The sequence below is a fragment of the Tupaia chinensis genome, unplaced genomic scaffold (genome assembly GCF_000334495.1).
Source record: "Tupaia chinensis unplaced genomic scaffold, TupChi_1.0 Scaffold000037_17, whole genome shotgun sequence".
NCBI lineage: Eukaryota > Metazoa > Chordata > Mammalia > Scandentia > Tupaiidae > Tupaia > Tupaia belangeri.
In genome coordinates this window covers 474,653-501,888 of record NW_006159475.1, presented here as the reverse complement: position 1 = coordinate 501,888, position 27,236 = coordinate 474,653, and the positions used below count along the sequence as shown (strand labels likewise).

General features: G+C 40.7%; 1 protein-coding gene across 3 annotated transcripts; it reads right to left on the bottom strand.

Moving 5' to 3' along the window:
- Positions 1–4,645: 4,645 nt before the first annotated feature.
- NUDT15 (nudix hydrolase 15) lies at positions 4,646–18,763 on the bottom strand. 3 transcript variants are annotated; one of them, XR_001370393.2, is made up of 5 exons: positions 18,574–18,763; positions 13,523–13,719; positions 9,403–9,545; positions 5,928–6,060; positions 4,646–5,034 (listed from the first exon to the last, which is right to left on the bottom strand). XR_001370393.2 is itself a non-coding variant. In XM_014587871.2 (4 exons), the coding sequence occupies exons 1-3, from the start codon at positions 18,729–18,731 to the stop codon at positions 9,406–9,408; spliced, it is 495 nt and encodes a 164-aa protein (XP_014443357.1). In that variant the 5' UTR covers positions 18,732–18,763; the 3' UTR covers positions 5,707–6,060; positions 9,403–9,405. The 3 variants fall into 3 exon arrangements, 2 of the variants coding, with proteins under 2 accessions (XP_014443357.1, XP_014443352.1); XM_014587871.2 differs by lacking the exon at positions 4,646–5,034 and having other exon boundaries at positions 5,707–6,060; XM_014587866.2 differs by lacking the exons at positions 4,646–5,034; positions 5,928–6,060 and having other exon boundaries at positions 8,494–9,545.
- Positions 18,764–27,236: the final 8,473 nt, after the last annotated feature.

Genomic DNA, 27,236 nt, shown 5'->3' with positions numbered 1-27,236 from the left:
GAAAATGGTTAAGAAAAAAAAATTTTGGGTCCTTTTTTTTTTTTTTTTTTTTTCCCATTCAACCAGTACACATTAGGCATTTAATATTACCAGTTCCTTCTCTGGCAGCTGGGTATATAATATAAAGACACAGTCTCTAACCTAAAGGAGGTTACTTTCTGTTGGCGAGGAAAACAATCAAAAGAATCCGACATGATATACAAGTACTGGCGGCCTTATCCTATGAACCAAACCTAAGATCGCAAATAATCAAGTTCATGCTCAGCCCAGTCAGTATCACCCAAGAGGCACACTTGATCCCTGAAATGTAAACATGTTTCCTCTTCATTCACACAAACAGTGTTTATGTAAACTATGTGATAAAAATATGAACTTATTTCTAGCTGCTTTTTCCCAAGCCAAGCTATATCCAGCTTTATTAAAAAATACTTTTCATAACAATCATGGTGCTTCAGGCAGGACATGGGCAGACAACCATTAACAGTATCTTTCAAGTCCCCTTCCAAGGACTACCAAAATCAGAAAGCCACTGTAAAATCAGTGAAGTTTTTATTTGATGCTCTGAACAGGGAACGTTCAGAGTGAGGGTTGACATTTCACATTTAACATGTTGTTTAACAACTTTTCTCAAGCCAACCCTGACTTTTTGGAGACAAAATGGCAGAATTATCAATCTGAAAAACCACAATATAGAAAATAAATTCCTACGCTTGAGGAACATCATTTCAATGTTATTAGAAAGTACAGATTGACTGATTATACTGGTAACCAAGTTTTGGTGGTCAAATCCCAATAGGTCTCTGATTTAAGGGAGTTAAGATTACCCTCAAGGTGGAGGTGGAGAACAAATTCTAGTTTTTCTACACAAGGCATTTGTGCCTAGGTGGCTGTATGTGTTGGCGTCAGGAAATCCTTCCTGGGAGCCAAAGGGAAGTCTCTCAAAACTAGAAGGGAAAGATGCTGTCCCCAAAATCAATCCTGCTTCAGAGCCATTCTATTAGTAAAGAAAGCCCATTCCCCCAAAAAAACCACCATGAAATGTTCTGTGAGCTAACAACATAGCCTTAAACAAAAAAGTTAAAATGAAATTCTGTGTTGTAAAAGTTGATGCAAAATAGTAGTTAAAACTATTGGGTTGTTGGGAAATTCATAATGTGTTTTTTCATGCAAAAATGCATCATGACTTTTCCAACAACCCACTACGTAGTCACCAGAAGTATACAGTTATCAAAAATACAAATACTTTGGGGCCAACAAGTGGTGTAGTGGTTAAGGCGCTGGATTCCCACATGGCTGACCACAGTTTGAGTCCCAGACTGGCAGCTTGAAACTCATGCTGGGCATGTGTATATGCATGCCCCAAATCCCAAGAGGAGAGTGGAGAAGAAGGGATTGCACATGGCCATCCCTCCCTCCCTCCCCTTGAATGATTTCTCACCTTCCCTCTCTCTGTCTCTTTGGAGAGTACACATACTCTCCAGCAAAAATCTGTCCCCCTAAAAAGCACACACTTCATTTAGCATCTCCAGCAGCTCTAGCTTCCTGTGCCTGGTCTGTTTTGGCATCTCCATTTTCTGTCAGGTTATTCCTATCCTTGCCACTATCAGCTTTTTCCTTTGGCTACCTCTCTCCGTTTTTGGCAGGGCTCTTTTCTTTTTAGACCTCTGGCCTTGAAGAAGCAGGCTTCATAGACAACCTTACAGATCTTCTCTGAGGTTTGTCCTTCACCTTGGATCTTTCTCTTTTAGCATTCCTTTTAGCTTTCCTCTTGGGCATGGTGGAGACTACGAGGGGATGAAGGTGCTGGACATGGGGCTGGTCATCCAGGGGTCATCCTTGCCTCTTCTTCTATTTTTAAGGAGCAGGCTAATTTGAGGCACCTGCAGAATCTTGTTTCACCAGTGTATCAGAAGTGAATTCAGTCTATCAGAAATTTAAATCAGTTTCTACAAAAAGACAAAAGAGGGTGACTTTGGAAGAATGGGATGGTGTCTCATGTCATTCAAACCCAAAGGCTTAACAATTCAAAAGCCACTTTGAAGTCAGGATACAGTAGAAATAGAATAAGGTGAGATGTGCATAAGTCTGCTTGGGTAAGTCCAGAAGGCATCACGGAGAAAGGAGCCCTCAAACTGAGGTATGAAAAACTGGTAAGGATGTGCTTCAGCAGATTGACGGTAGGGGAGGTGTTCAATTCAGGAGCAGCAGGCACACTGGCAAGGAGATAGAAAACAGCCCGGTGCACTTGAGGAAGCACACAGAGACATGCCTGGGGTGCAGGCATGAGACGGTGATGGCAGTATGTGGGAAGGTTAGTCTGAGGAAATGACAACAGACCTCACGTGTCACACTGGGGATTTTATCCAACAGGCAATGCGGAAATTCTAAAGAAGTTGGGGAAGACAAGAGTTATGATCAGGTTTACATTTTTGAAGTCATTTTAGGAATAAGGTAAAGAATACATCAGAGGCCCAGCTGTGGTGCAAGCAGTAGGGCACTGCTGTGTGAGGCTAGAGCCACATGGGAGCAAACTGCTAAGACAACTGCTAGACATGGTGGCATGTGCCTGTGATCCCAGCTAACTGGGAGCCTGGGCAGAGGATTGCAGTGTGGCAAGACCTTACTGCAAATACTTCGTTCTCTCTCTTTCATTAAATAAATAAATAGAGGGGTTAAGATGGCAAATTTTATGTTATTTCTACTTTGCCATGATTAAAAATAAAAATAAATCGATTAGAGAAGTAAAGCTGCAGGAACAGTCTAAAGAAAAAATAATGAAGACCTGGACCTGGGGAGAGGTGTCTGAGACAGAAAAGAAACAGCACACATGAGACCGAATGACTGTGGGATGAGAGGGAGAAATGTTGGCGTCAGGAAATCCTTCCTGGGAGCCAAAGGGAAGTCTCTCAAAACTAGAAGGGAAAGATGCTGTCCCCAAAATCAATCCTGCTTCAGAGCCATTCTATTAGTAAAGAAAGCCCATTCCCCCAAAAAAACCACCATGAAATGTTCTGTGAGCTAACAACATAGCCTTAAACAAAAAAGTTAAAATGAAATTCTGTGTTGTAAAAGTTGATGCAAAATAGTAGTTAAAACTATTGGGTTGTTGGGAAATTCATAATGTGTTTTTTCATGCAAAAATGCATCATGACTTTTCCAACAACCCACTACGTAGTCACCAGAAGTATACAGTTATCAAAAATACAAATACTTTGGGGCCAACAAGTGGTGTAGTGGTTAAGGCGCTGGATTCCCACATGGCTGACCACAGTTTGAGTCCCAGACTGGCAGCTTGAAACTCATGCTGGGCATGTGTATATGCATGCCCCAAATCCCAAGAGGAGAGTGGAGAAGAAGGGATTGCACATGGCCATCCCTCCCTCCCTCCCCTTGAATGATTTCTCACCTTCCCTCTCTCTGTCTCTTTGGAGAGTACACATACTCTCCAGCAAAAATCTGTCCCCCTAAAAAGCACACACTTCATTTAGCATCTCCAGCAGCTCTAGCTTCCTGTGCCTGGTCTGTTTTGGCATCTCCATTTTCTGTCAGGTTATTCCTATCCTTGCCACTATCAGCTTTTTCCTTTGGCTACCTCTCTCCGTTTTTGGCAGGGCTCTTTTTAGACTTGGGCTCTGGCCTTGAAGAAGCAGGCTTCATAGACAACCTTACAGATCTTCTCTGAGGTTTGTCCTTCACCTTGGATCTTTCTCTTTTAGCATTCCTTTTAGCTTTCCTCTTGGGCATGGTGGAGACTACGAGGGGATGAAGGTGCTGGACATGGGGCTGGTCATCCAGGGGTCATCCTTGCCTCTTCTTCTATTTTTAAGGAGCAGGCTAATTTGAGGCACCTGCAGAATCTTGTTTCACCAGTGTATCAGAAGTGAATTCAGTCTATCAGAAATTTAAATCAGTTTCTACAAAAAGACAAAAGAGGGTGACTTTGGAAGAATGGGATGGTGTCTCATGTCATTCAAACCCAAAGGCTTAACAATTCAAAAGCCACTTTGAAGTCAGGATACAGTAGAAATAGAATAAGGTGAGATGTGCATAAGTCTGCTTGGGTAAGTCCAGAAGGCATCACGGAGAAAGGAGCCCTCAAACTGAGGTATGAAAAACTGGTAAGGATGTGCTTCAGCAGATTGACGGTAGGGGAGGTGTTCAATTCAGGAGCAGCAGGCACACTGGCAAGGAGATAGAAAACAGCCCGGTGCACTTGAGGAAGCACACAGAGACATGCCTGGGGTGCAGGCATGAGACGGTGATGGCAGTATGTGGGAAGGTTAGTCTGAGGAAATGACAACAGACCTCACGTGTCACACTGGGGATTTTATCCAACAGGCAATGCGGAAATTCTAAAGAAGTTGGGGAAGACAAGAGTTATGATCAGGTTTACATTTTTGAAGTCATTTTAGGAATAAGGTAAAGAATACATCAGAGGCCCAGCTGTGGTGCAAGCAGTAGGGCACTGCTGTGTGAGGCTAGAGCCACATGGGAGCAAACTGCTAAGACAACTGCTAGACATGGTGGCATGTGCCTGTGATCCCAGCTAACTGGGAGCCTGGGCAGAGGATTGCAGTGTGGCAAGACCTTACTGCAAATACTTCGTTCTCTCTCTTTCATTAAATAAATAAATAGAGGGGTTAAGATGGCAAATTTTATGTTATTTCTACTTTGCCATGATTAAAAATAAAAATAAATCGATTAGAGAAGTAAAGCTGCAGGAACAGTCTAAAGAAAAAATAATGAAGACCTGGACCTGGGGAGAGGTGTCTGAGACAGAAAAGAAACAGCACACATGAGACCGAATGACTGTGGGATGAGAGGGAGAAAGTCAAACTTGAACATTTCAACAAATGGTAGAGCCTTTTCCTGGGAATACAAGAGAAAATTCAATTGGGATCACATCAAGGTAGAAGGACATGGAAAGTCTCAGGTAGACAGAAGCCTTCTGTGGTTGGGTCTGGAGTTTCGGAGAAAGAACTGAGTTGTAGGTGACAGTGTTTGGGGACTCATCAGAGAATATAGGAAGTGAATCTGTGAAGAAAAAAGAGAACATGAAACAATAGGTCAAATTGAAGTTGGTGAAAAGTTTGGTTTACTTGCAACTTTATTTTGCCCATTAGTTGTTCTGATAAATAAAATGTAGCATGATCCATGATTGGATGCAAAACTAAATAATAATATTATGCAAAAAAGAAAAACAAATATTTAAACATAAATGTGGGAGAAAATCTAGAATGAGAATTGGGGACTAAGGAAGTGTGGTGGATTTAATTTATAGTATAAATATTATGAAGCCCTTATCAATACTTAGCACACAGTAGATAAAAAATGAAATGTTTTGAAGAACCTGAAGTATGGTTTTACATTTTCAATTTCTTGAGATACATAAAATGAAAGGCATGATACACAGCTCTCAATGTGTACTGCATTTGATTTCATGTTTTATAAAAACTGCTCAAGTTCAACACTGACTCCCGTATACAATATAAATAATTACTTAAAAACAGAGGATGCTTTGGAGCCAGCAGGTGGTGTGGTGGTTGAGGTACTGGACTACTTGTATGGCTGAACACAGTTTGACTCCTGGACCTGGTGGCTTGCTTTCTCACTTTCCCTTTCTTTCTCTCTTTTTCTCTGGTAAGTGCATGTGCCCTATAGCAAAATAATAATAATAATAATAATAATAATAATAATGAATAATGAATAAAGAGGATGCTTCAATATGATTTATGTTGGTAAAGGCCTTGGAAAACCTCCCTCATATGAGTAAGTCCCTGAGCTTGCTTTCTCCGCAATCACTGTTTATGATGATCCTTGGTGCCTCAAAGAAAAGAATATTTCATTTAAAAGCATTTGCCTCATTTGGAAAGCTGGCAGTGAAGACAACAAAGTGTCTCTTCCTAGTGGACCTATGGGAGACTCACCTCATCGTGCTCCACTGGGAAGCCTTTTGCTAAGACACTGTAGAGCTGAGTGCAGGAACACTTTCCTATCTTGGGATAGATGACACCGCAAGGCTTGATTCTGCAGATGAGATATTTCTGTCTCCTCAGTGACCTGGCTACGAGGTACGAAGAGACTTTAGGAGCTCTACTTGACCTATTTAGTGTTGAGAGACAGTAGCAGTCAGCATTAGTTTTTTCCTATTAAAGATATTTCTGACTGGGAAAACGTGGTGACCTGGCTAGGGCTGGACTGCTTTTCTGCAGACCTGTGTGGTGGGATTAGCTTTGGTGGCTCAGATTGGTGAGCTGAAGAGAGGTCATTTCTCAGGACTGTAGAGGAGAGCACAGAAGCTAGGCCCTCCATTGAAACTCGATCTACATCCCATCGGACTTTCTTTTTCAACATCCTTCTACCTTTCCTTCCAGTACTATCCCCCAGATTTCTGTCTAAATGTTGGTGTTATTCATGGCTTAGTACTGGGTTCTTTCGATCCTCACATTCTCTCCAGGAATTTTGTATTTTTATTTATTTATTTATTTATTTATTTTTACTGTTTCTTTATTTACTTCTCCCAAGAATGAGAGACAGAGTGACAGGTACCCAATGTGGTCTTGATGCCACCATCTACTTCTGGCCCATATTACAATCATGTGTGCCCGGCATACTCAGGGAGGTCTCCAGTTGCAAACCTACGACCTACCCATGTGGACCAGCCTTACAGAATGTCACATCTCACCATGGTGTCATCTGGACCCCATTCTAGTAATTTTATTAAGCTTGTATTTTAAAGTAATTTCGACTTCAGAAATGTTACTTATTTAGAACAAATAATTCCATTAACCTTTCTACAGTCCCCAAATGTTAAAGTTATAAGTTTGCCCTATCATTCTATCATTTTTTTTCCCTGAACCATTGCAGACACAATACCCCTTTATCTCTGTACTCTAAATACGTATTTCCTGTCAATGAAGATGTTGTCTTAGTACAGTTATCAATATCAGGAAATTAATACTGACACAGTATCAATATCTAACCTTCAGTCCCATTCAAATGTTATCAATTGTTCTTATTCAAAGTAAATGAGAAAATATTTTTTCCTGGCCTATAATGTAATGGAGGATTACAAGTTGCATTTATTAGCTACCAGATCTTTAGTCTTTTCTTTTTTTTTTTAATTGCCAGAGGGTATATGCAGAGGGAGAGTGTGCACCTTCCAATGGGGCTACAGACATGCTGTAATCCTTTTTCCTCCATACTCCATCCTGTCAAGATTGAAGGCATGCATGCACATGTGCCCAGCATGCTTTTCAAGTCACCAGGGCTGGATCTCAAACCATGGTTGGCTGTATGGGATTTGGCTACTTATGCACAATGCTTTACTTCTGTGCTATGGGGCTGCCCCTATAATCTTTTAAAATCTGTAACAATTCCTAAACCTTTCTTGGTCTTTCATTAAATTGAAAACGTTTTAAAGTTTTTTCTTTCATGAGAGAAAGAGACAGACACCATGGACAGGGTCTCCTAGTGCCATACCTTTCAGCCTTCCAACCATCTAGGATCAAAAAGCACGTGCAGTGACCACTATGTTTAGGCATATCTGGGTGCAAGCCCTGAGCCTACTGCCTGTGCCACCACAGGCGGACCTCAAGGGTTTTAAATCCATGGGACCAGCAGTTAGCATAATGGCTATGTTGCTGAACTCCCATATTGTTGACCATGGTTCGAGTCCCGGACCCGGTGGCTTAAACTCACGCTGGGCACGTGTGTGTGTGTGCCCAAGATCCTGAGAAGAGAAAGGAGGAGAAGGGATTGTGGCATGGCCATCCCTCCTGGGGGATGATTTCTCGCTTTCTGTCTTTCTGTCTCTGTCTTTCTGGCAAGCGCACACGCCCTATATCAAAAACCTCTCCAAAAAAGAAAAAAAAAAGAGTTTTAAATCCTGCTTCATTTGTCATTCGTTCCCTCATTTAGAGAAATAGTTATTGAAGGATTACTGGATGCCACTTGAGCATATTAGGTGCTGACATAAATGCAATTTCCCTCTATTAGAAAAGTCTTACATTGTCACTTTTATTTTTTTCCCATAAGAGGCCAGATTAGTCTTTCTTTCCATTGAAATAAATCTTTATGTCAGATTGGGTAAGTTAAGAAACAAACAACCTCACAAGCTCCTGGTAAATTTACTGAACATTTAAAGTGGCAGATACAGAAAAATTCCACAGGCTTGTGATGTTTTTGAAGCTGTAAAACATCTGCTTAGATAGGTACTACAATAAAGAACTATATTAGTGAATTCCAAATCAACTACATTTGAGATAAACCCATGGAAGGGTTTCAAACGTTAAGATTTGCCTGCCTTCTTCTTAAGACTCATCTGTTTACCATTTAGGAGATGCAAAGGACAAGGAGTCAGTCAATCGAGAAAGGGAGTGAAAACAATGAGCAAGCAATAGAAGGCTGTGAAATAATCAAATAAAAAAATGTGCAGTAGAAAAACCTGTGAAGTCACCAATATTCGAAGGTCAAGAATACTTTTTTAAATACTTGAGCTCCTCAAACAATTTTAATGTCAAAAAATAATAGAGATACAATGAGCAGAAAATGAGACTTAAAATGGTAAATTAGACAATGTACATATAATTCTGAAAAAGCAAACTATTGAGAAAAGAACTGAAAAAGTGGTATACTTACTCACTGAAAAAAGATGTCTTTATAGCATGAATTACAACAGTACTAGAGTCTTTTGACCTTCAATACCCTTAAAAGGCTCTTGAGGAGCCCTAGACCCTACTTTGAGAACCACTGCTATAGTTTGATCCCCTTATTTTACAGATAAGAATGCTAGATCTCAGAGAACGTGAGAAATCCAAAATTATATAGCCTGTTAATGGTAGAACACATATCTTAGATGGTTTGTCTCACTTCTCTTGGGTTAGGTTCTCAACCCAAACCTGGGAAATAGACCCTCATGGCCTTTCCTGTTCTTTCTAGTTGCAAAGATGTCAAAATGTATTAGCCAAAATATTTTTTTAAATATAAGAAAAAAGTCAATAAACACGATAAATTATGCAACAGGCACAGTGTGCTTGAGTTCAATTATGATATTTGAATTGGGGTCTCTATTTGAACTGAAACACTAATACACACGTGTTGCACCCTATCCACGCAAGCTGATCATGACAAACTGCACAGTAAATGCCCTAAAAATGGGAAGCAGAGTAACTACAACATTACCGTTTTCACACATTCTGTGTCTGAGATACATGTCTATTACACATTCCAGAAAAGTTTTCTCAAGCACTGGTCGTAAGGGTGATGCAAATATTACAACCATGCAGAACTTTTTAGCTAAGGGAGAGTTGTTTTGAAATGCAGACATTTTTGCTCTGTAACCAGATCTTATTTTTTTTTTTTTTTTTTTTTTTTTTTAAGAAATCAAGGAATTTTCTTGACCCGCTAGAGATGATTCCCTCTATAGCCGACCAGGTGGTTCAGATCTTCTTTAAATGGATCATAGCCTTGTTCCTTTAAACAACGTAGTGCCCAGAAAAGCTGGTCTAGTGGAGGAAATTCTTCCCAAGGAACCCACTCCCAACCTAGAAAAGAAAGATAGCAAATAGAAACAAAGGGTATTTATTTTGGTTAGTTCATCTATGTTTAGAAAAAAAATTAACTGAATTTAAAAGCGACTTGTTACAAATACACCCCAATAGTAACGCTTCACAATAGTTCGGCTGTACAAATACATTAGTATCAGGATTTAGCAACTCAAATCCCTTGGAGGCCAGACAGGGTAAAAGGAGGACTGAAGATTTAGAAAGCACCAACAGGGGTGGCTCTGTAAGTGAAAACCATTGAATAAAGCTTATGAGACTGCCAGTTGCTTCAGTTTTTAAATTTATTTTATTCATGATTTCACATGTATGCACACAAAAGAGAGAGAAAGATACCCATGACAGGGTCTGGTCATGTTGTGAGCCCATATCCTAGCCCTCTAGCTTCTCCGCATGTTCCAGGTCTACCAGTTTGGGTGACCAAACCTGTGGCTGGCCACGTGGCTCCCGGCACTGCAGTTAAGCATGTTACTGCCTGCGCCACAAAGGCTGGGCCAGCTTTAGTGTTTCTTCTTCAGCACCTACCCTACAAATGATCGCTTCCTGTGAAAGATATTGAATATATAAAAAAAAAAAAACTATTACATTATATTAATCTCTTCTAATCTCAGCTTTTTTTTTTCCCATAGAAAAGACATAAAGAAGAAAATGTCAGTATTTTCAGGTTTTGTCTGGTTTTAATGCTAGAGAGTGTGTGTATGCATGTGCACAAAAGAGTGGAAGTGGGGTGGGTTGGGGGAGAGAGAGAGAAAGGGGCCTGGTTGAGCCACAACCCTTTCTTCTCCAATTGTCCATCCCATTAGGATTAGGATATTGGTCATATGGATATGCCCTGTGTGTTTTTCAAGCCGCTAGGTCTGGGACTCAAACCCTAGTCAGCCATGTGAGATCCAGCTTCCTCTATGCAATGTTTAACCACTGTACTATGCGGCCAGTTTGGAGATCTGTGTTAAAATAACAGGGCTGGCCCCATAATGCAGTGGTTAAGCGCTATGCTTTGGGAAGTGGATTCCACACTGTCAACCACAGCTCAAATCCTGGCCCTGGTGGCCTGAGAGACATGCAAGGTGTGTGTGTGTGTGTGTGTGTGTGCACGCAAGCACACACATGCCTAAAATCCTGACAGGATGGAGAAATAGAGGAAGGGGGGTTTGTGGCAGGACCATACCCTACTGAGGAGTGCTTTCTCTTTCTCTGTCTCTCTGGCAAGCACATACGCTCTCTGGAACAAAAAATAAAATAATAACCAGTTCCCTGAATAAATTATGCTTCAAAACTAATTTAACCGAATATTCATTTATATGTAATATATTTTGCTTTATATAAAAAAATGAGTTTGGGACCAGCAGGTGGCGTGGTGGTTAAGGTACTAGACACTCCCACATGGCTGACCATGGTTTGAGTCCTGGACCTGGTGCCTTGCTTTCTCATTTTCTCTCTGTCTCTCTCTCTGGTCAAATTAAAATAAATACATGAATAAATAAAATTAAATAAATCTTTAGAAAAAAGAGTTTTACAGAAAGCAGTAAAATGAAAATATGTGTACCTACACATTAATTTATTGTAACAAAGCTAAGTAATCACTGTTCCTTCCCCAAGTTGCAAATCTTTGTTTCCATTACTATTGTCCTCTCTGACTCCTCATTTTATCTGGGATAACTGGAGATGTGAGAGGTAAGAAAGACTATTGGAAAACTCCACCGATCAACCCCACACATTTTTACATACCTCTCCTGCCTTTCACTTCTTTGGTCACGAATAATTTTAATTGTACCTTAGGCCAACTGAAGTCCTATTGACACTTTTGAATATTCTTTGTTAGTTCACTTTCAAGGATTCCACGCAATCACCTACTTTATAAAAAAATCTCTCATGGGGACCAGCAGTTAGGATAATGGCTATGTTGCTGGACTCCCACGTAGTTGACCGCGGTTTGAGTCCCGGACCCGGTGGCTTTAAACTCATGCCGGGCACTTGTGCGTGCATGTCCAAGATCCCGAGAGGAGAATGGAGGAGAAGGGATTGCGGTGTGGCCATCCCCCCCGGGGGGTGATTTCTCACTTTCTGTCTCTCTGTCTCTCTCTGTCTGTCTGGCGAACACATGCGCCCTATAGCAAAAACCTGTCCAAAAAAAAAAAATCTCTTATGACTTAACAGGCCTCAGGTGTCTAGTGCCCTTCCGTTCATTCAATAAAGTCAATCTGTAAAAATACAATGTATTTATTCTACAAATATCACTTCCTCCAGACCTCTGTATACACGTCTCTTTTTCTGGAGTTCTTCCTGACCACTCCACCTGACATAGCACCATGCAGTGCTGTCCTTACACAGCTTATCTTTCTTCACAGTCCTTACCCCTACTGTCATAACATAGCTGCTAATCTAGCGTCTCCCACATTCCCCACTAAAGTGTAAATCAAGGAGAGCAGGGCATTTGTCCTATGCACCATTGTTTGTTGAGTGTCTGATATACTGTAATCAAAAAGTATTTTGGGGGGGTATGCGGGTGGCATGGTGGTTAGGGCACTGGCCTCCCACCTGGCCCACTGCAGTGTGAGTCCTAGACCTGGCAGCTTGCTTTCTAGCTTTCTCTCTATATATAGTAAATTGTGGGGGAAAATTAAATTAAATAAATAATTCTTTTTAAAAAAGTATTTTTTGAATGAAAAGCTTCTATCATGTTAGAAGAAATAAAATGTTTAGAGGGGAGGTCCTGTATATGAGACCATTTGAATAAAGTTTCATTTGGCAAGGAATATATTCCGAAAGTTTGACATTTTTTTAGTTCCTTTATTTACAGTTTCATGAAAATTTCACGAGAGATGATACATATAAGACCCTTAGAAATATGCTTAGTATGGGACCAGCAGATGATGTAATGGTTAAGTTGCTAGACTCCCATGTAGCCGACTGCAGTTCAAGTCTTGGTCCTTGCAGCTTGAAACTCATGTGTGTGTGTGTGTGTGTGTGTCCAAAATCCTGAGAGAAGGGAGGAGAAGGGATCGCGGCATGGCCATTCCTGCAGTGGGTGATTTCTCGTTTTCTGTCTCTCTGTCTTTCTACAGCGAGCACACATGCCCTATAGCAAAAATATCTCTTAAAAAATAAATAAATCTGCTTAGCATACAGTAAATGTCACTAAACTCCAAAGCATTCAATTCAATATGGACTATAACAGGCAACTATTTTGTCAGGGTAACCATGACAAAGGAAGGAATTATCTCTCCTGTACAGCTGAGAAAACTGAGGAAAGCACATGAAATGTTTTCCTTAAAATCACAGTCTAAAATGAAATTAAACACTAACAATAAAACTAACATGTATTTAGGTTCTTTAACTTATTTAGTTTTTATAGCAACTCATCTGAGGTAATTACAGATGCAAAAAGAGGCCTAGGTATTAAGAAACTTCCCCATGGTCACAAAATCCTAAGTGGAAGAACCATGACATAAACCCATGCAGTCTGGTTCCTGTGTCCCTCAGGACTTACGTATATTTTACATATCTACAGTTTCTTAGTCTGTTTAGGCTACTGTAACAGAATATTACAGACTTCAGAAAACAGAAATTTTTTTCTCACAGTTCTGGAGTCTAGGAAGTTCAAGAGAAAGACACTGATGGATTTGGTGCCTAGTGAAAGCTGCCTCCTGGTTCATAGCTAGCCATCTTCTCTCTGTGTCCTCACAGGGTGGAAGGGGCAAAGGTCTCTCTGGGGCCTCTTTCATCAGAGCGCTAATTTAATTTATGAAGTTTTGACCTAATAACCTCCCAACGGCACCACCTTCTAATACTACCACCTTAGGAACAGGCTTTTCAACATATACATTCTGCAGAGATGCAAACATCTGGACCATAGCATATATGCAGAGAATTTAATTCTCTGGAACATAATGTAACACTCCTTTCAGTGATATGCTCTCCTCAAAGCAGTACACATTCTTTTTATATAATTCTCTTACTTTCATTTTTTTCAGGCTCTACGTTCTTTGGTTCTGACTCGTGAGTCATGTCCACCTCTCCTTTCATTAATATAGTGACATAATGGTAATTCTCTTTCTCAATGAACGAATTCACAGCCGAGGCAAAGCGAACATTTTTCAGGTGAAGAGCTGCTTCTTCCCAGGTTTCCCTTTGAGCACATTCTTCCCAGGTCTCACTGGAAAACAGAAACATTATTGTATCTGATTTTATTTATGTAATTTTCTTTTAGCCATGAAATTCTTGGCTAGAAATTTCTAGTCTAAAGCTGTGATATTATGAGATACATATATACATTTTTGTTTGTTTGTTTTTGTCATGGTTTCTGTTCATAACTCTTTGGTCTTTTGTTCTTGGTTTCTGAAGCTTCCCAAAACAGGCCATAGAACTGGCCATGGAGAATTTAAGATCTCGGGCTGGCCCCACAGCAAAGCAGTTGGGTCCTGTACATATGAAACTGGGGCCCACATGGCCAACCATGGTGTGACTCTCAGCTCTGGAGGCTTAAGAAACACACCCTGAACCTGTGTGTGTGTGCCCCAAATCCTGACAGGATGGAGAAAGGGAGGAAAAAGGATTTCAGCATGACCACAGCTCACTGCTTGCTTTCTTTTTTTCTGACAAGTGCAAGCACCTTTTGGCAATTAATAAAAATAAATAAAGATTTTAAGACCCCACCCCCACCCCATTCCAGAGAGTCCTGCCCCATATCCAGAAGGAAAGAATGCTGCGCAGGGAGGTCAAGAGGAATCTGAAGATGGGTCTTGCTGGGTTTCTCTCACTCGTTCTCTCAGCACTAGGTCATACCCTTTTTGTTCAATAACATTTCTACACAATCATCCATGCTTCAATCATGCCTGTACAATGAAGTCTTCATAAAAAAGCCAAAATACAGGGTTCTGAGAGTTCTTCTGGATAGGTAAATAAGAGGAGGATTACAGAAAGAACAAGAAACTCTTCTGGGTATAGGGAAGGCGTTGCATCCCAAAACCAGAGGAAAAAACTCCTATACTCAGAAGACATTCAGACCTGGCTCTATGTCTCTTCATCTGCCTGTTTATTTGTAGTCTTTAAATTTTTTTTTTTTTTTTAAGACTGGGTCTCATTCTGTCCTTACCCCCTTGCCTCAGCCTCCCAAGTAGCTAGAACTACAGGCCTGCACCATGATTTATGGCTTTTAGTCATTTGGGTAAAATTCCTGGTCTTCCCACGTGGCTTGCCTGCTGAGCAGTAGGGCATAAACTATCCTTTAGAATAAACAGGTAAATGTAAGCAAATGTTTCATTGAGTTCTATGACCTACTCTAGCAAATTAATGGAGCTTAAAGAGAGAGACATGGGCATCCCCATTTGTCGCTGGCCTGTGAGAAGTTTTCAGATACCCAGATTTGCAACTGGGGTCTGAAGTGGAGGTCTAGGAACAGTAAAACACCAGGATTTGTAGGAAACATCACTGAGGAACACAGAAGGAAAAGATAAATCAATTATAAAGACAAAAAATAAAAAGGAGAAATAAGAGCCATTTCCTGTTTGTTCCTCCATCAATTTAGCTTCCTCAGTATACCAGTTATATAAAAATCTAGAAAAACCATACATGTAAAGAGCTTACCATACTATCTAGCATTTAGTAAAAATGGAAAGTTCAGTGCTGGCCATGATCATTCAATATCTGAGTCAGGACATCAACACTTCCTTGTGTTGTTAAGATCGCTATGTCTAGTCACTACTCTGGTAATTATACATTCATTAGTGCTTTGTCTGTGATAGACTAGTGCCCATCAATAATCAACCAAATACAATGTGAGTGTAGCTGTCTGGGCAAAGTAGTTCTTAATCTAAAAATTTTACCCCTACTTGATAGTTAATCAGCTGAAAATGTTAAACATATCGATTTTTTTTATGCTTTTTTTTTAGAGAGAGAGGTTTTTTTTTTTTTTTTTTTAAAGAGGGGGGTTTTTTTTTTTTTTTTTTTTTTTGCTGTAGGGTGCATGTGCTAGCTAGGGAGGCAAGAGCAAGACATAGAGACAGAAAGCGAGAAATCAGCCCCCCCAGGGGGTGGCCATGCTGCAATCTCCACCATTCTCCTCTTGGGATCTTGGGCATGCATGCATATGTGCCCAGCGTGAGTTTTAAGCCATTGGGTCCAGGACTTGAACTGCAGTTGACTATGTGGGAGTCCAGCAACATAACCATTATGCCATATGTTGGTCTCAACTTATTGATGCTTTTTTAAAAAAAATTAATTAATTTTATTTATTATTATTTTTAAAATTTGCTAAAGGGCACAGACACCAGAGAGAGAGAGAGAGAGAGAGAGAGAGAGAGAGAGAGAGAGAAAGGAAGGAAGCTGCTAGGTCCAGGACTTGAACCACTGTCAGCCATGTGGGAGTTCAGCACCTTCACCACCACACCACCTGCTGGCCTCCCTTAGATGCCTTTTAAAATTCTGAATACCATTTTTAAAAATTCCAAAATAGGGAGGGACCAGCAGTTGATGTAATGGCTATGTTGCTGGACTCCCATATAGTCAACTGCCGTTCGAGTCCCATACCTGGTGGCTTAAACTCACACTGGGCGCGTGTGCATGCATGCCTAAGATCCCAAGAGGAGAATGGAGGAGAAGGGATTGCGGAGTGGTCATCCCCCCTGGGGGAGGTGATTTCTCGCTTTCTGTCTCTCTGTCCCTCTCTGTCTTTCTGGTGAGTGCACACGCCCTACAGCAAAACCCTCTCAAAAAAAAAAAAAAAAAAAAAAAAAAATCCAAAATAGAGAATGGCAGGTTGGGCCGTGGTTGAGGGCGCTGGTCTCCTACATGGCCAACCACAGGAGTCCCAGACCTGGTTGCTTGCTTTCTCACTTTCCCTCTCTCTCTCTCTCATTCTGTTCCTTTCTGGTCAAATTAAAATTAAAAAATAGAGCTAAATAAAATACTTATAAAAAAGAATTCCAAAATGTTAAAAGATCATAAATACACCATATTTTGTAAAGGACAAGTTTGATTAATAGGCACTGGATCAAACCTCAAATTTTTATTCATGATAGAGTGTGTGTGTGTGTGTGTGTGTGTGTGCAAGGGGGAGACAGAGAAAGACACACACACCCTTAACGAAGTTCATGCTGCAGACCCTACTTCCAGCCCTTCAGCTCCTCAGGCTCTAGGGCATGTCCACGCACTGCACCCAGACTATTTCAAGTCAACCAGGCCCTGAGATCTGTGCGCTTGGTCGCATGACTTCCAGCACTACAGTCCAATCTGCTACTGACTGTGCCACAGAGGCTGGCCTCGACTAATTACCACTTTGTAAGAAGTAAGCAAATTAGAATAACACAGAACATACTCATATGCGAGATATTCCTCAGGACAAATGACTCATATTCTTCAAAAAAGAAATGGCATAAGAGGGAGTGGAAGATAGGTTACTGTTAGATTAAGACTTAAAAATTTATCAACCAAATGCCATATAATATGTGTACTTCCTTTGATCCTGACTAGAACAAAACAGTAAAATGACATATTCAAGATAATGGAGAAAATGATACATAGACTATGCATCTATCTCAAATAATACAAAAGAATTATTGGGACCAAAGATGGCATAATGGTTATGTTGCTGAACTCTCACACAATCCACCAGGGGTTTAGTCCCAGATCTGGCAGCTTAAACCTCATACAGGTGAGTGTATGCCCAAGATCGCGAGAGGAGAATGGAGAAGGAACTGCAGTGTGGCCATTCCTCCTGAAGGTGATTTCTCTCTCTTTCTCTCTCTCTCTCTCTCAGATGAGTGCTTGCACCCTATAGCAAATATCTCTAAAACAATAACAACAAAAAACATAAAAAAAAAAACCAAAAAACTACAGAATTAGTTTGGACCAGCAGATGGCATAATGGTTACATTACTGGACTCTCATATAGCCGACTGTGGTTCAAGTCCCAGACTCAGCAGCTTAAAATTCACACCAGGCATGTGTGCATGTATACCCAAAATCCAGAGAGGAGAAGGGAGAAGGGATTGCAGCGTGCTCATCCCCCTGGGGGTTGATTTCTCTCTTTCTGTCTCTCTCTCACTCTTCAGCAAGTGCACACGCCCTATAGCAAGAATCTCTCTAAAAAAAAATTATTTTGTTAGGTATGGAAACAGTATTGTGTGTGTGTGTGTGTGTTTTAGTCTATTAGAGATACATAATCAACTATTTAGGGATGGTATAATAGGATGTCTGAGATTTCCTTTAAAAGAAAATCAGATTTGTGTGTGTTCTGTGTGTTTTGGGTGGGAGAGGCAAGGCAGAGTAAAGATGAAAAAGAACAAGCTCTGAACATAATAATTCACTATTTCTTCTGTTTTTATGTATTCTCGAAATTTTTTATACTAAAGGAAATAGAGCCATTGGGTCTGGATGCTCTAAATGCTATGTATATTTTAACCTTTTTCTTACTTTAGATTCCACTTTTTAGCACAATCCCAAGCTGTCCTCACTCTTGTGTAAATGTAACTATTCAACTTCCTCTGTCAGTCTGATAAAGTCACAGAGTGCAGAGGCAGAAAGAAACCTTGAGTATTTCAGCCATTGTTCCCATTTTAAAGATAAAGAAACGGACGCTGAGCGTTTCCCTGACCCAGTGACTCGGTTATGCGACACAAATCGCGGGACCAGTAGGTACTAAATGCATTTGTGCACGTCTACATCACATGGAAATGGGCAACGCAAGGCAGCTGGAGGTTTACACGCAGGGGTCTCCTACGTGTAAACGCAAAGAAAACCACCACAAACCGACGCCCAGCCGCGACCAGGCGGGGGCCGCAGCTCACATCACTGCGAGATCCTGCCTTACTCAGCACAGCGCCCTCTACCGAAAGAAGCCTGCAGGGCCCAGCGGTACAGGAGGACCCGAGGAGTGCGCGAGAAAGGGCGCAGCATTGGCTCGGACGTACGCATGTGCGGAAGCACGCACGGCGCACGGGCGTACGCACAGCGCGAGCACGCTTTCCCCAGGCACGTTCCGTTTTCCCGGGTCGATTAGATGGGTGCTCACCCGAACTCCAAATGGCCCCCAGGAAGTTGAAACCTGCCAGCTCCAATCGACCCTTTCCGCCTCCCCAAGAGGACACAACGAGGATGCTTGCAGCTGGTCACCACTACTCCTACCCCGACTCCCGGTCGCCGGCGCGGCACCTCGGCGTTGGTGGTCATAGTGCTGATGGACCAGCCGGGCCGCAGCCGGAAGTGACGCGATCCCGTCGGCCTCCTCCAGTCGCTGCTTGACCTGGCGCAGGTGCCTGAGGTCAAAGCGACAGCCCCCGCGGGCAGACTCCTCTGCTTTAGGGCGTACGGGGTGTCCGCATGGGAAGTGTGTTCCATTTGGAAAATGCATCGTCTGTTTACTCCTAGGTTCCTCCAAACCATACATTTACGAACAAATTGCTTTTATGAAATCGGGGCCAATACTTTATTATTATTATCATTATTTGATTTCTAGGGGGCAATACTTTTGTTTTTTCCTTCAGTGACCCTGCCTCCTTCAGTGGGCTCATTCTATAGCTAAACAAACTTTTTGAAGTCTCCTCAGATGTAAAAACGTGGCATGACTCAAATGGTTAACAACAAAGGAAAAGACCTAGCTAATGTTTCTGAATCCTGTGAGAGAAGTGTAAATCAACCCTCTGCGATTTTACTTACTCTAGAGAGAGAATCCACACAAAAGATTTCCACCAGCTAGGCCCTAACCAGTTGAACAGGACAAATGAGTAGTTATTGCAGTGTTAAAACCTGACAGAGCTTTTTATAGCTAAATTCCCTTCTCAGTTTATCCAGGTTCATAGAGAAGTCAGGCATGAGGACCCCCCCCCTGCTCAGATCCAAGACTACCACACATGCGCCCTTCTCCTTCCTCCCAGTTACACAGTGTGTTATACTCTCAGCCTGGAAGATGCTGGAATTCTCCTCTAAGGGGCTATTTTGTCCTTTTCCAGTACATGCTCATTTTAATGACAATGTTTATCTTCCATATCTCGTGTATGAGGTGATTTTTTTTTTTTTGGATGTAATGCACACTAAATTCTCAATATGTCAATGAATTACCAAGTGAGTACTCCTCAATTTTTATGAAAAATGTCTAAGTAATACAGTTAGGTTGTACGATGGTGTTATACAGTTAAGAAAATGCTGCCTAATTCATCTTTCCCTTACCCATAACTTTTTTCAAGGAGGCTGATTTGGAAAAGAGAGCCCACTGTAGCTAAATCCATTCCTTCACTGCACTCTGCCCTGGGCCCAGCATTACTGGATGTACTCGATTATTTTTCCAAGTTCAAGCCTTTAGCTTCTATTTCTTCTTCCTCCCAGCCAAGCGCTGTGTTTGATATTTGAAGCTGCATCTAACTCAAGAATCCACCTTGGAGGTATATGTAGTATCATACATATGGTATGTATAGTTACTGGATCACAAATACAAGTCAGTGCAACTCAGATGTGCAAAGAAAATTAACTTTTCTTTCCTTCTCTCCTTCTCTTCCTCCCTCCCTCCCTTTCTTACTTATTTTCTTCCTTTTTCTTTGTAGGAAGTCTGGCCTTTCTTCCAAAATTGTTCGTTACTGGTTAGGATATGGATCTGTATAGAATTAATTTCAGGTTGAGTATCCCTTATCCCAAATGCTTGTGACCAGAAGAATTTTTAATTCTTTCAGATTTTGAAATATTTATTTGCATATAAATAGTGAAATATCTTAGGGATGGGACCTGAGTTTAATCCCAAAGTTCATTTCTGTTTTATGGCTTATACACATAGCCTGAAGATACTATAATCTTATACAATATTTTTAATAATTTTATGCATGAAACAAAGTTTGTTTGAAGATTGAACCATCAGAAAACAAAGATGTCATTCTGAGAAGGTAGTATTTCTTGCATCCATGCAAACTCAGACTGATCCCCATGGACTAGACATACCAGATATTAAAAGAGGCCACATCTAGAAACAAAAGATGCTTGAAGATACCCCTGTCTTTATGGCCAACTGATCATACTACATACGGAAGTTGATTTGGTCAGGAGACTCCTTGAGGTGCCCACCTCTTTTTTTAAAGAGCTTTTTGATATAGGGTGCATGGGCTCACCAGAGAGACAGCAAGAAATCACTCCCCAGGAGGGATGGCCATGTCCCAATCCTTTCTCCTTTAATTCCCTCTTAGGATTTTGGGCACACACACACACACATGTGTCCTGTGTGAGTTTTAAGCCTCCGGGTCCAGGACTAGAACCACAGTCAACTACATAGGAATCCATCAACATAACCATTATGTCATCTGCTGGTTCTAAGGTGCCCTCCTCCTCTTAGAACCTCAAATGGGAAGCATGACAAGTTTGGGGCAGAATAAAAAAAATCCTTTTTTGCCTTCAGTATTGCCCTCACTTACGTGGGGACATCAGAAAGTTTGTGGAAAACTGGAGTTAAAGTATAATGTATTTTGGTGCAAAAAATTAAAATTAATATTTGGGACCAGAAGTTGGCATAATGGCTATATCGCTGGACTTCCATGTAGTCAACTGCAGTTCGAGTCTTGGACCCAGTGGCTTAAACTTGTGTGTGGGTGCCCAAGATCCTGAGAAGAGAATGGAGGAGAAGGGATTGTGGTTTGGCCATCCCCCATGGGTGAGGGGTGATTTCTCGCTTTCTGTCTCTCTGTCCCTCTCTGTTTTTCTGGTGAGTGCAAGTCCCCTATACTAAAAACCTCTTCAAAAACAATTTTTTTAAATATTAAAATCCACGTATAGTTGTTTTTATGATATGTATTTTCCATTAACTTTTTTTTTCATTTAATTATTATTTTTTTAATTTTTGCTTTCTTTTAGCTCAATTTTTTTTCCAATTTATTTGCATTCATTCACTGTACATCATTACAGCATACACAATGAGATTTTCCATCAAGAGTACACTGTATATTGTCTCAATCAAGCACATCAACAAACATGTTATTATTAGCAAATGATCTTCCATTTCTTGTTTTCTGTATGTTTTGCTTTTTTTCCCCCATCCTTGGTTCCCTCTCTTACCCTCTGCCACCTCCTGTTCTCCTCCCACACTGTCTCTGTTATCTATTTCTATACCATTTTCCCCCCACATTTTATTGAATCACCAAAGACCCTCATCAATCCAAATACCCTCCTAGCAAACACATGTGACACACACATTTCCATGAGCACAAGTCTAACTTTACACATCCTATAACTTAGCACCTAACTGGGGCTACATATCCTACTGCAGTCATTGAATAGATATATTTTTTTTTCCTGAAACTCTTTTTTGTAACTCAATTTACATTCCTTCTCTAGGCATCATCACAGCACACAAAATGCGATCTCCCATCCAGTACACACTGCATAGTGACTCAATCATGCACATTACAAAAAATATAAATTTCCACTTCTAGTTGCTAGAATTAATTCCACCCCTCTTTCTGACCCTCTGTCCCTTCCCACCCTCCTCTCACACCACCTCTAGTGTCCAAAATTGTCCTCCATTCCCTTCCCACCCACATTGCATTGATCACACAATTTCCTACATAACCTGACTACTTTCAAAGGTGAGTTCCCTCGTTACTACTAAGAAAACCAGTTTTAACTTAAATCAAAGAACCGCCAAGGAACTTTGCTTAAAGCCCGGAAACAGGTTAGGATTCTGTTCAAATGGTAGGTGCATGAACCTATCAGTCTCATATACTTTTATCTTCTGTTCTGGTTCAATTTTCCTGATTAAATTCTGGGATATAGTATTCAACTCCAGACTTGTCCCTATGATTAAGTTAGCTACTTTCTCAGTTTTTGGACTCTTATTTCCATGTATCTGCGTTTAGTTTTCCTGATACAGCACATCCTTGAGAACTTCTTGGAGGTCTGGTCTGGTGCTGGTAAATTCTTTCAGGTTTTGTTTATCTGAGAATGTTCTTGTCTTTTCTTCCCACCTGAAAGATAATCTTGCCGGATACAGTATTCTTGGCTGAAACTGCTTCTCTCTTAACACTTGGAATATATTTTCCCATTCTCTCCTCGCTTTTATTGTTTCTGATGAGAGATCTGCTGTTAGCCTGATGGGATGTCCTTTGTAGGTAACTTGATGTTTTTCTCTTGCTAATCTTAGTATCTTGTCTTTGTCTGCAGTTTTGGTCAACCTGGCTATAATGTGTCTTGGAGAAGATCTTCTAGGGTTGATTCTATTTGGGGTCCGTTGTATTTCCTGGGACTGGATCTTTGAATGCCTCTCTAGGTTTGGAAAGTTTTCTTGCAGGATTTCCTGGAATAGATTATCAATGCCCTTATGGGTTTCCTCACCTTCTGGAATGCCAATTATCCGGATATTTGGACGTTTGATGGTATCCAGTACTTCTCGCATATTATTCTCAAATTTTTGTGCCATTTTCTCAGCCTTCATGGTGGATTTTTCTAGGCCAGCCATTTTCTCCTCTACATCTGAGATTCTATTTTCTGAATGATCTAGTCTGCTTTTAATGCTTTCCAGGGAGATTTTGACTTCTTGTATTATAGACTTCATCTCTAGCAGTTCCGTTTGAGTCTTTTGTAAAGTGTGTAATTCCACTTTTAGATCTTGCAGGAATTTCCTCATCTCTTGGAACTCGTCAATTTCTTTCTCCTTTCTCTTTAGCAGTTCATTATCTCTCTTCTCTTCCATCTCTGTTAGCTTAGACATTATGAATGATCTGAATTCCTTATCAGACATTTCCATGATTTTCACCGAACTGCTTGTGGATGAAGAGTTACTCTTTTCCCTAGGAGGAGAGGTATTTTCTTGTTTTCCCATGTTTCTCGTGATCCAGCGGTGATTTCTTGTCATCTGATGGATGTTGTGTTTCTTTCAAATTCTTGAGGTTCAGCCTTAATGTTCAGGAGCAAGCAGGCAGAGGTGATCCAGAATCTCTTTGCTGTTCTATTGTGCTTGCTGGTTTGGCAGATTCAGTAGATAGTAGGGAATATTTCAATCCTATTAGTATTTGAATGTTTAGCTACAGGGCTCTTAGATCTGTCTAAAAACACATAGAAAGGATATTGGAGGGTGGAAAGACAAGAAAAAAGAAAACAAGACAGAGAAAAACAATAAAAAGAAAAAAAATTAAAAAATTAAAAATTTGTAATTACTGTTCTTTTTTTAAAAAAAAAATCACAAAATACAAAACCACGCAGCGCGAAAAATCTAGTTCACAGTAGCCATGTGGAACCTTGTTCTGAAGGCCTGTGGCTTCTTCTGCCTGGATTTTCTCATCCCACGGACATGACTAATAATACCGTACAAGGTTGTTTTGAGGATTAAATGATAATGAAATGTATGGGAAAACTCAGCGCTCAGTAGCATTTAAATATCCAGCATAAGAGTTTATTGCTATTGCTTTTCTTATTGTCATACTTTTATTGCTGAGGAAGAAATAGGATTGCCAGGTGTTAGTGCCCCAAAAGTATCATCTAGTAACCAATAGTGCAAAATAAGACCACTTAGTGAGAAATAAGAACCTGAAGCCCCACTCTTCCCAACTCCTAGTAACTCCCAGGCTGCACGGAGGGCCGGCACAACTTCTGCCGCTAGCTCGTTTGTTGGAGGCTGAATTATCAGTAGAAAATCTTCATTCCCTTAAAAATCTAGTTCACAGTAGCCATGTGGAACCTTGTTCTCTCCATTAACTTTTTGAAGTCTCCCTGTATATAATGCACTTTCTTTCACCAAGATGAAAATCAAAATATAGAAAAGCGACATTTTACTTACTCTCTTTTCTCTATTTACTGTAACCCTTAAGGGATAAAAAAAGGAAATCTGCCATCCTCCAGTCTTTAAAATTTGTAATTTACGAGTATTCTAATCTTCCATGTATTTCAGGAAGAGATAAAGGCCTTGTTCCATAATCCTATTTTGAATTTTAAAAACTGAATATTGGGACCAGCAGATGACCTAATAGTTGTCACTGGACTCCCACATAGTCAACTGTGGCTTGAGTGCTGGACCTGGCAGGGTAAAACTCACACCAGGTATGTGTGCATGTGTGCCCAAGATCCTGAGAGAATGTCTCCATTCTCAGGGATTGCAACATGGCCATTCTCTCTGGGGTGGGGGTGATTTCTCGCTTTCTGTCTCTCTGTCTTGCTCTCTCTCCAGTAAGCACATGAGCCCTATAGCAAAATTCTCTCTAAGAAAAAAAAAAAATCTGAATATTGCATTGGTCTACATTTTTACATTCCTTTGAAAATAATTGCTAATTTGCCCACTGAAAATGAATGTATTAGATATCAGCCTGTGGTACATTAAAGATATTATTAGTCAAATTATTTGCTACTTCTCTTGTTGAGAAATAGAATATTTTTAAAGAGTTTTTTTGCCTTAGGGTGTGTACACTTACAGAGCCAGTGACAGAGACAGTCAGATAGAAAGCAAGAAATCATCCCCTGGAGGGATGGTTGTGTTGTAATCCCTTCTTCTCCATTCTCCTCTCAGAATCTTGGGCATGCATGCACACGCCTGGAGTGATTTCAAGCCCCGGGGTCTGGGACTCAAACCATGGTCGGCCATGTGGGAGTCCAGCAACATAACTGCTACACCATCTGCTGGCTCCAATGTAATTTCATTTCCCTTTCTTTGAATTTGGGCTTTCCTTAGTAACTTTCTTGACTAATAAAAATGGATCAAAGGGATGTTATGTGATTTTCCAGGAAAGATCATAATAATCCTTCCCTCAGGCTTTTAGAATACTGACTCTAGAAGAAACTAGGTACTGTGTGAAAGGTCTGATTACCTCACAACCTCTGTGTTGAGAAGTAGTCCAAGCTAGCCACCTAGAGAGGTGATGTAGAGAGGGAGAGAGGTGCTTGGCCATCCACAGCTTTTCCAGCCATCCCAACACTGGCAACAAGTTAAGGAATGAAGACACAGTCTTTGACGTTTCAACCTAAGCAGACCCAAGATAGAGAAGAGCTGAAGAATGCAGCTGATAAACAGAACGAAGGGACTGGTCACATCATGAGGAGACCACTGATAAATAAAAATGTGGGACTCCTTGTTTGAAAATTATTTAGCACTTCAGGATGATGTCAGTGATGAAATAAAATAGGAGTGGGCCCTCTTATTACCAAGTCAGCACAGGTTACTCAGCCATGAAGCCAGACCTGTTCAAGATAATGGCCTTTTTGAAGCCATCCCAGCAAATTCCAGCCTTGTGAGCCACCCCAATCATTTGCAAGCCACAATGAGTTGTCCCTGTCATGCCTTGTCCAAGTTCCTGTTCCACCAAACTCTGAGCAGAATAAAATGGTTGTGGTTGTTCACTGCTATAATTTGGGATGATTTGTTACTTAGCATTATGTTAGATGCAACCCCATTCCACAGTAGTATCTGTCTTAAATGTTAATTCCTATATATATTTAATTAACAAAATAAAAGGTATTATGAAAACAGTTTGTAGCAATCATTAAAATGTCAGGCTGTGCAGGGACTGGCAGGTGCAAGGTGCTTAAGGGCACTGGACTCCCAAATGGCCGACCATGGTTCAAGTTCTGGACCTGGTGGCTCTCTCTCTCTCTCTCTCTTTCTGTCTCTCTCTCTGTGGTGAAATTACAATAAATAAATAAAAGTTAAATAAAATAATTCTAAAAAAAAAATGGCCAGGCTGTGTTACAGTATTGGGTGACCATGGAAAGCATAATGCTAAGAGAATGAAGCTGAACATAAAAGGACATATATGTATGATTCCATTCATATAAAATGTCCATAATAGGCAAGTTCATAGAGGCAGAAAGTAGAATACTGATTGTTTAGGGTTGGGAGATTGGGTTTGGAGGAAAATGTGGAGTGACTGCCCATTTCAGTGCTTAGTGACTACGTTTGAGGGTAAGAAAATTGTTCTAAAATTGATTACTGCATCAATCAATCTGTGAGTATGTTAAAAATATGCTAAAAATATAAAAAATGCCAAAAATTATTAATATTTATTTTCTTTATTTATACCATGAGTGAAAGAGGTAGTACCCCCCAACACTGTCTTGATCCACTCTCAGATTCTGCCAGCCCTGGATCATGGGCGTGTGCGTGCCCGGCATCCTGAGGGATGCCACTGCCTGCAAACCAAGAACCTGTCCACGTGATTCAGCCTCAGAGAGTTTTGCATTTTATTGCTACACCACCATCCAACCCTAAATTGTGTTCTCAAAGTGGGTAAATTATAATAGTCTGTGAATTACATGTGTTCTCTATGTGGGTAAATTATAATAGTCTGTGAATTACATTGCAGTAAAATTTTTTAATGAATGCTAAGCTGAAGAATGTAAAACCTGAGATAACAAACAGGAAGAAAATGTTTGCATGAGACCACAGCCTAAATTTCTATTCATGTTGCGTTTTCTTCTAGCATCCTTGAATGTCATTTAAGAATTAACTTTGAGGATCAGCCAGTTAGCATAGTGGTTAAGTCCCAGACCCGGCAGTTTGAAAAGCAAGTCAGGCAGATGTGCATGCATGGCCAAAATCCTGAGAGGGGGTGTGTTCATCTTCTGGGGGATTCTCTCTGTCTCTTCGTTCCCTCCCTCCCCTCACCTCTCCCCAAAAAGCACATACAGCCTATAGTTCAGAAGGAAAAAAATACCAGCTTTGGTGCATATACCATATAATGTCGTCTTTGTTTTACTCATTCAACATGATTAAAATGTATC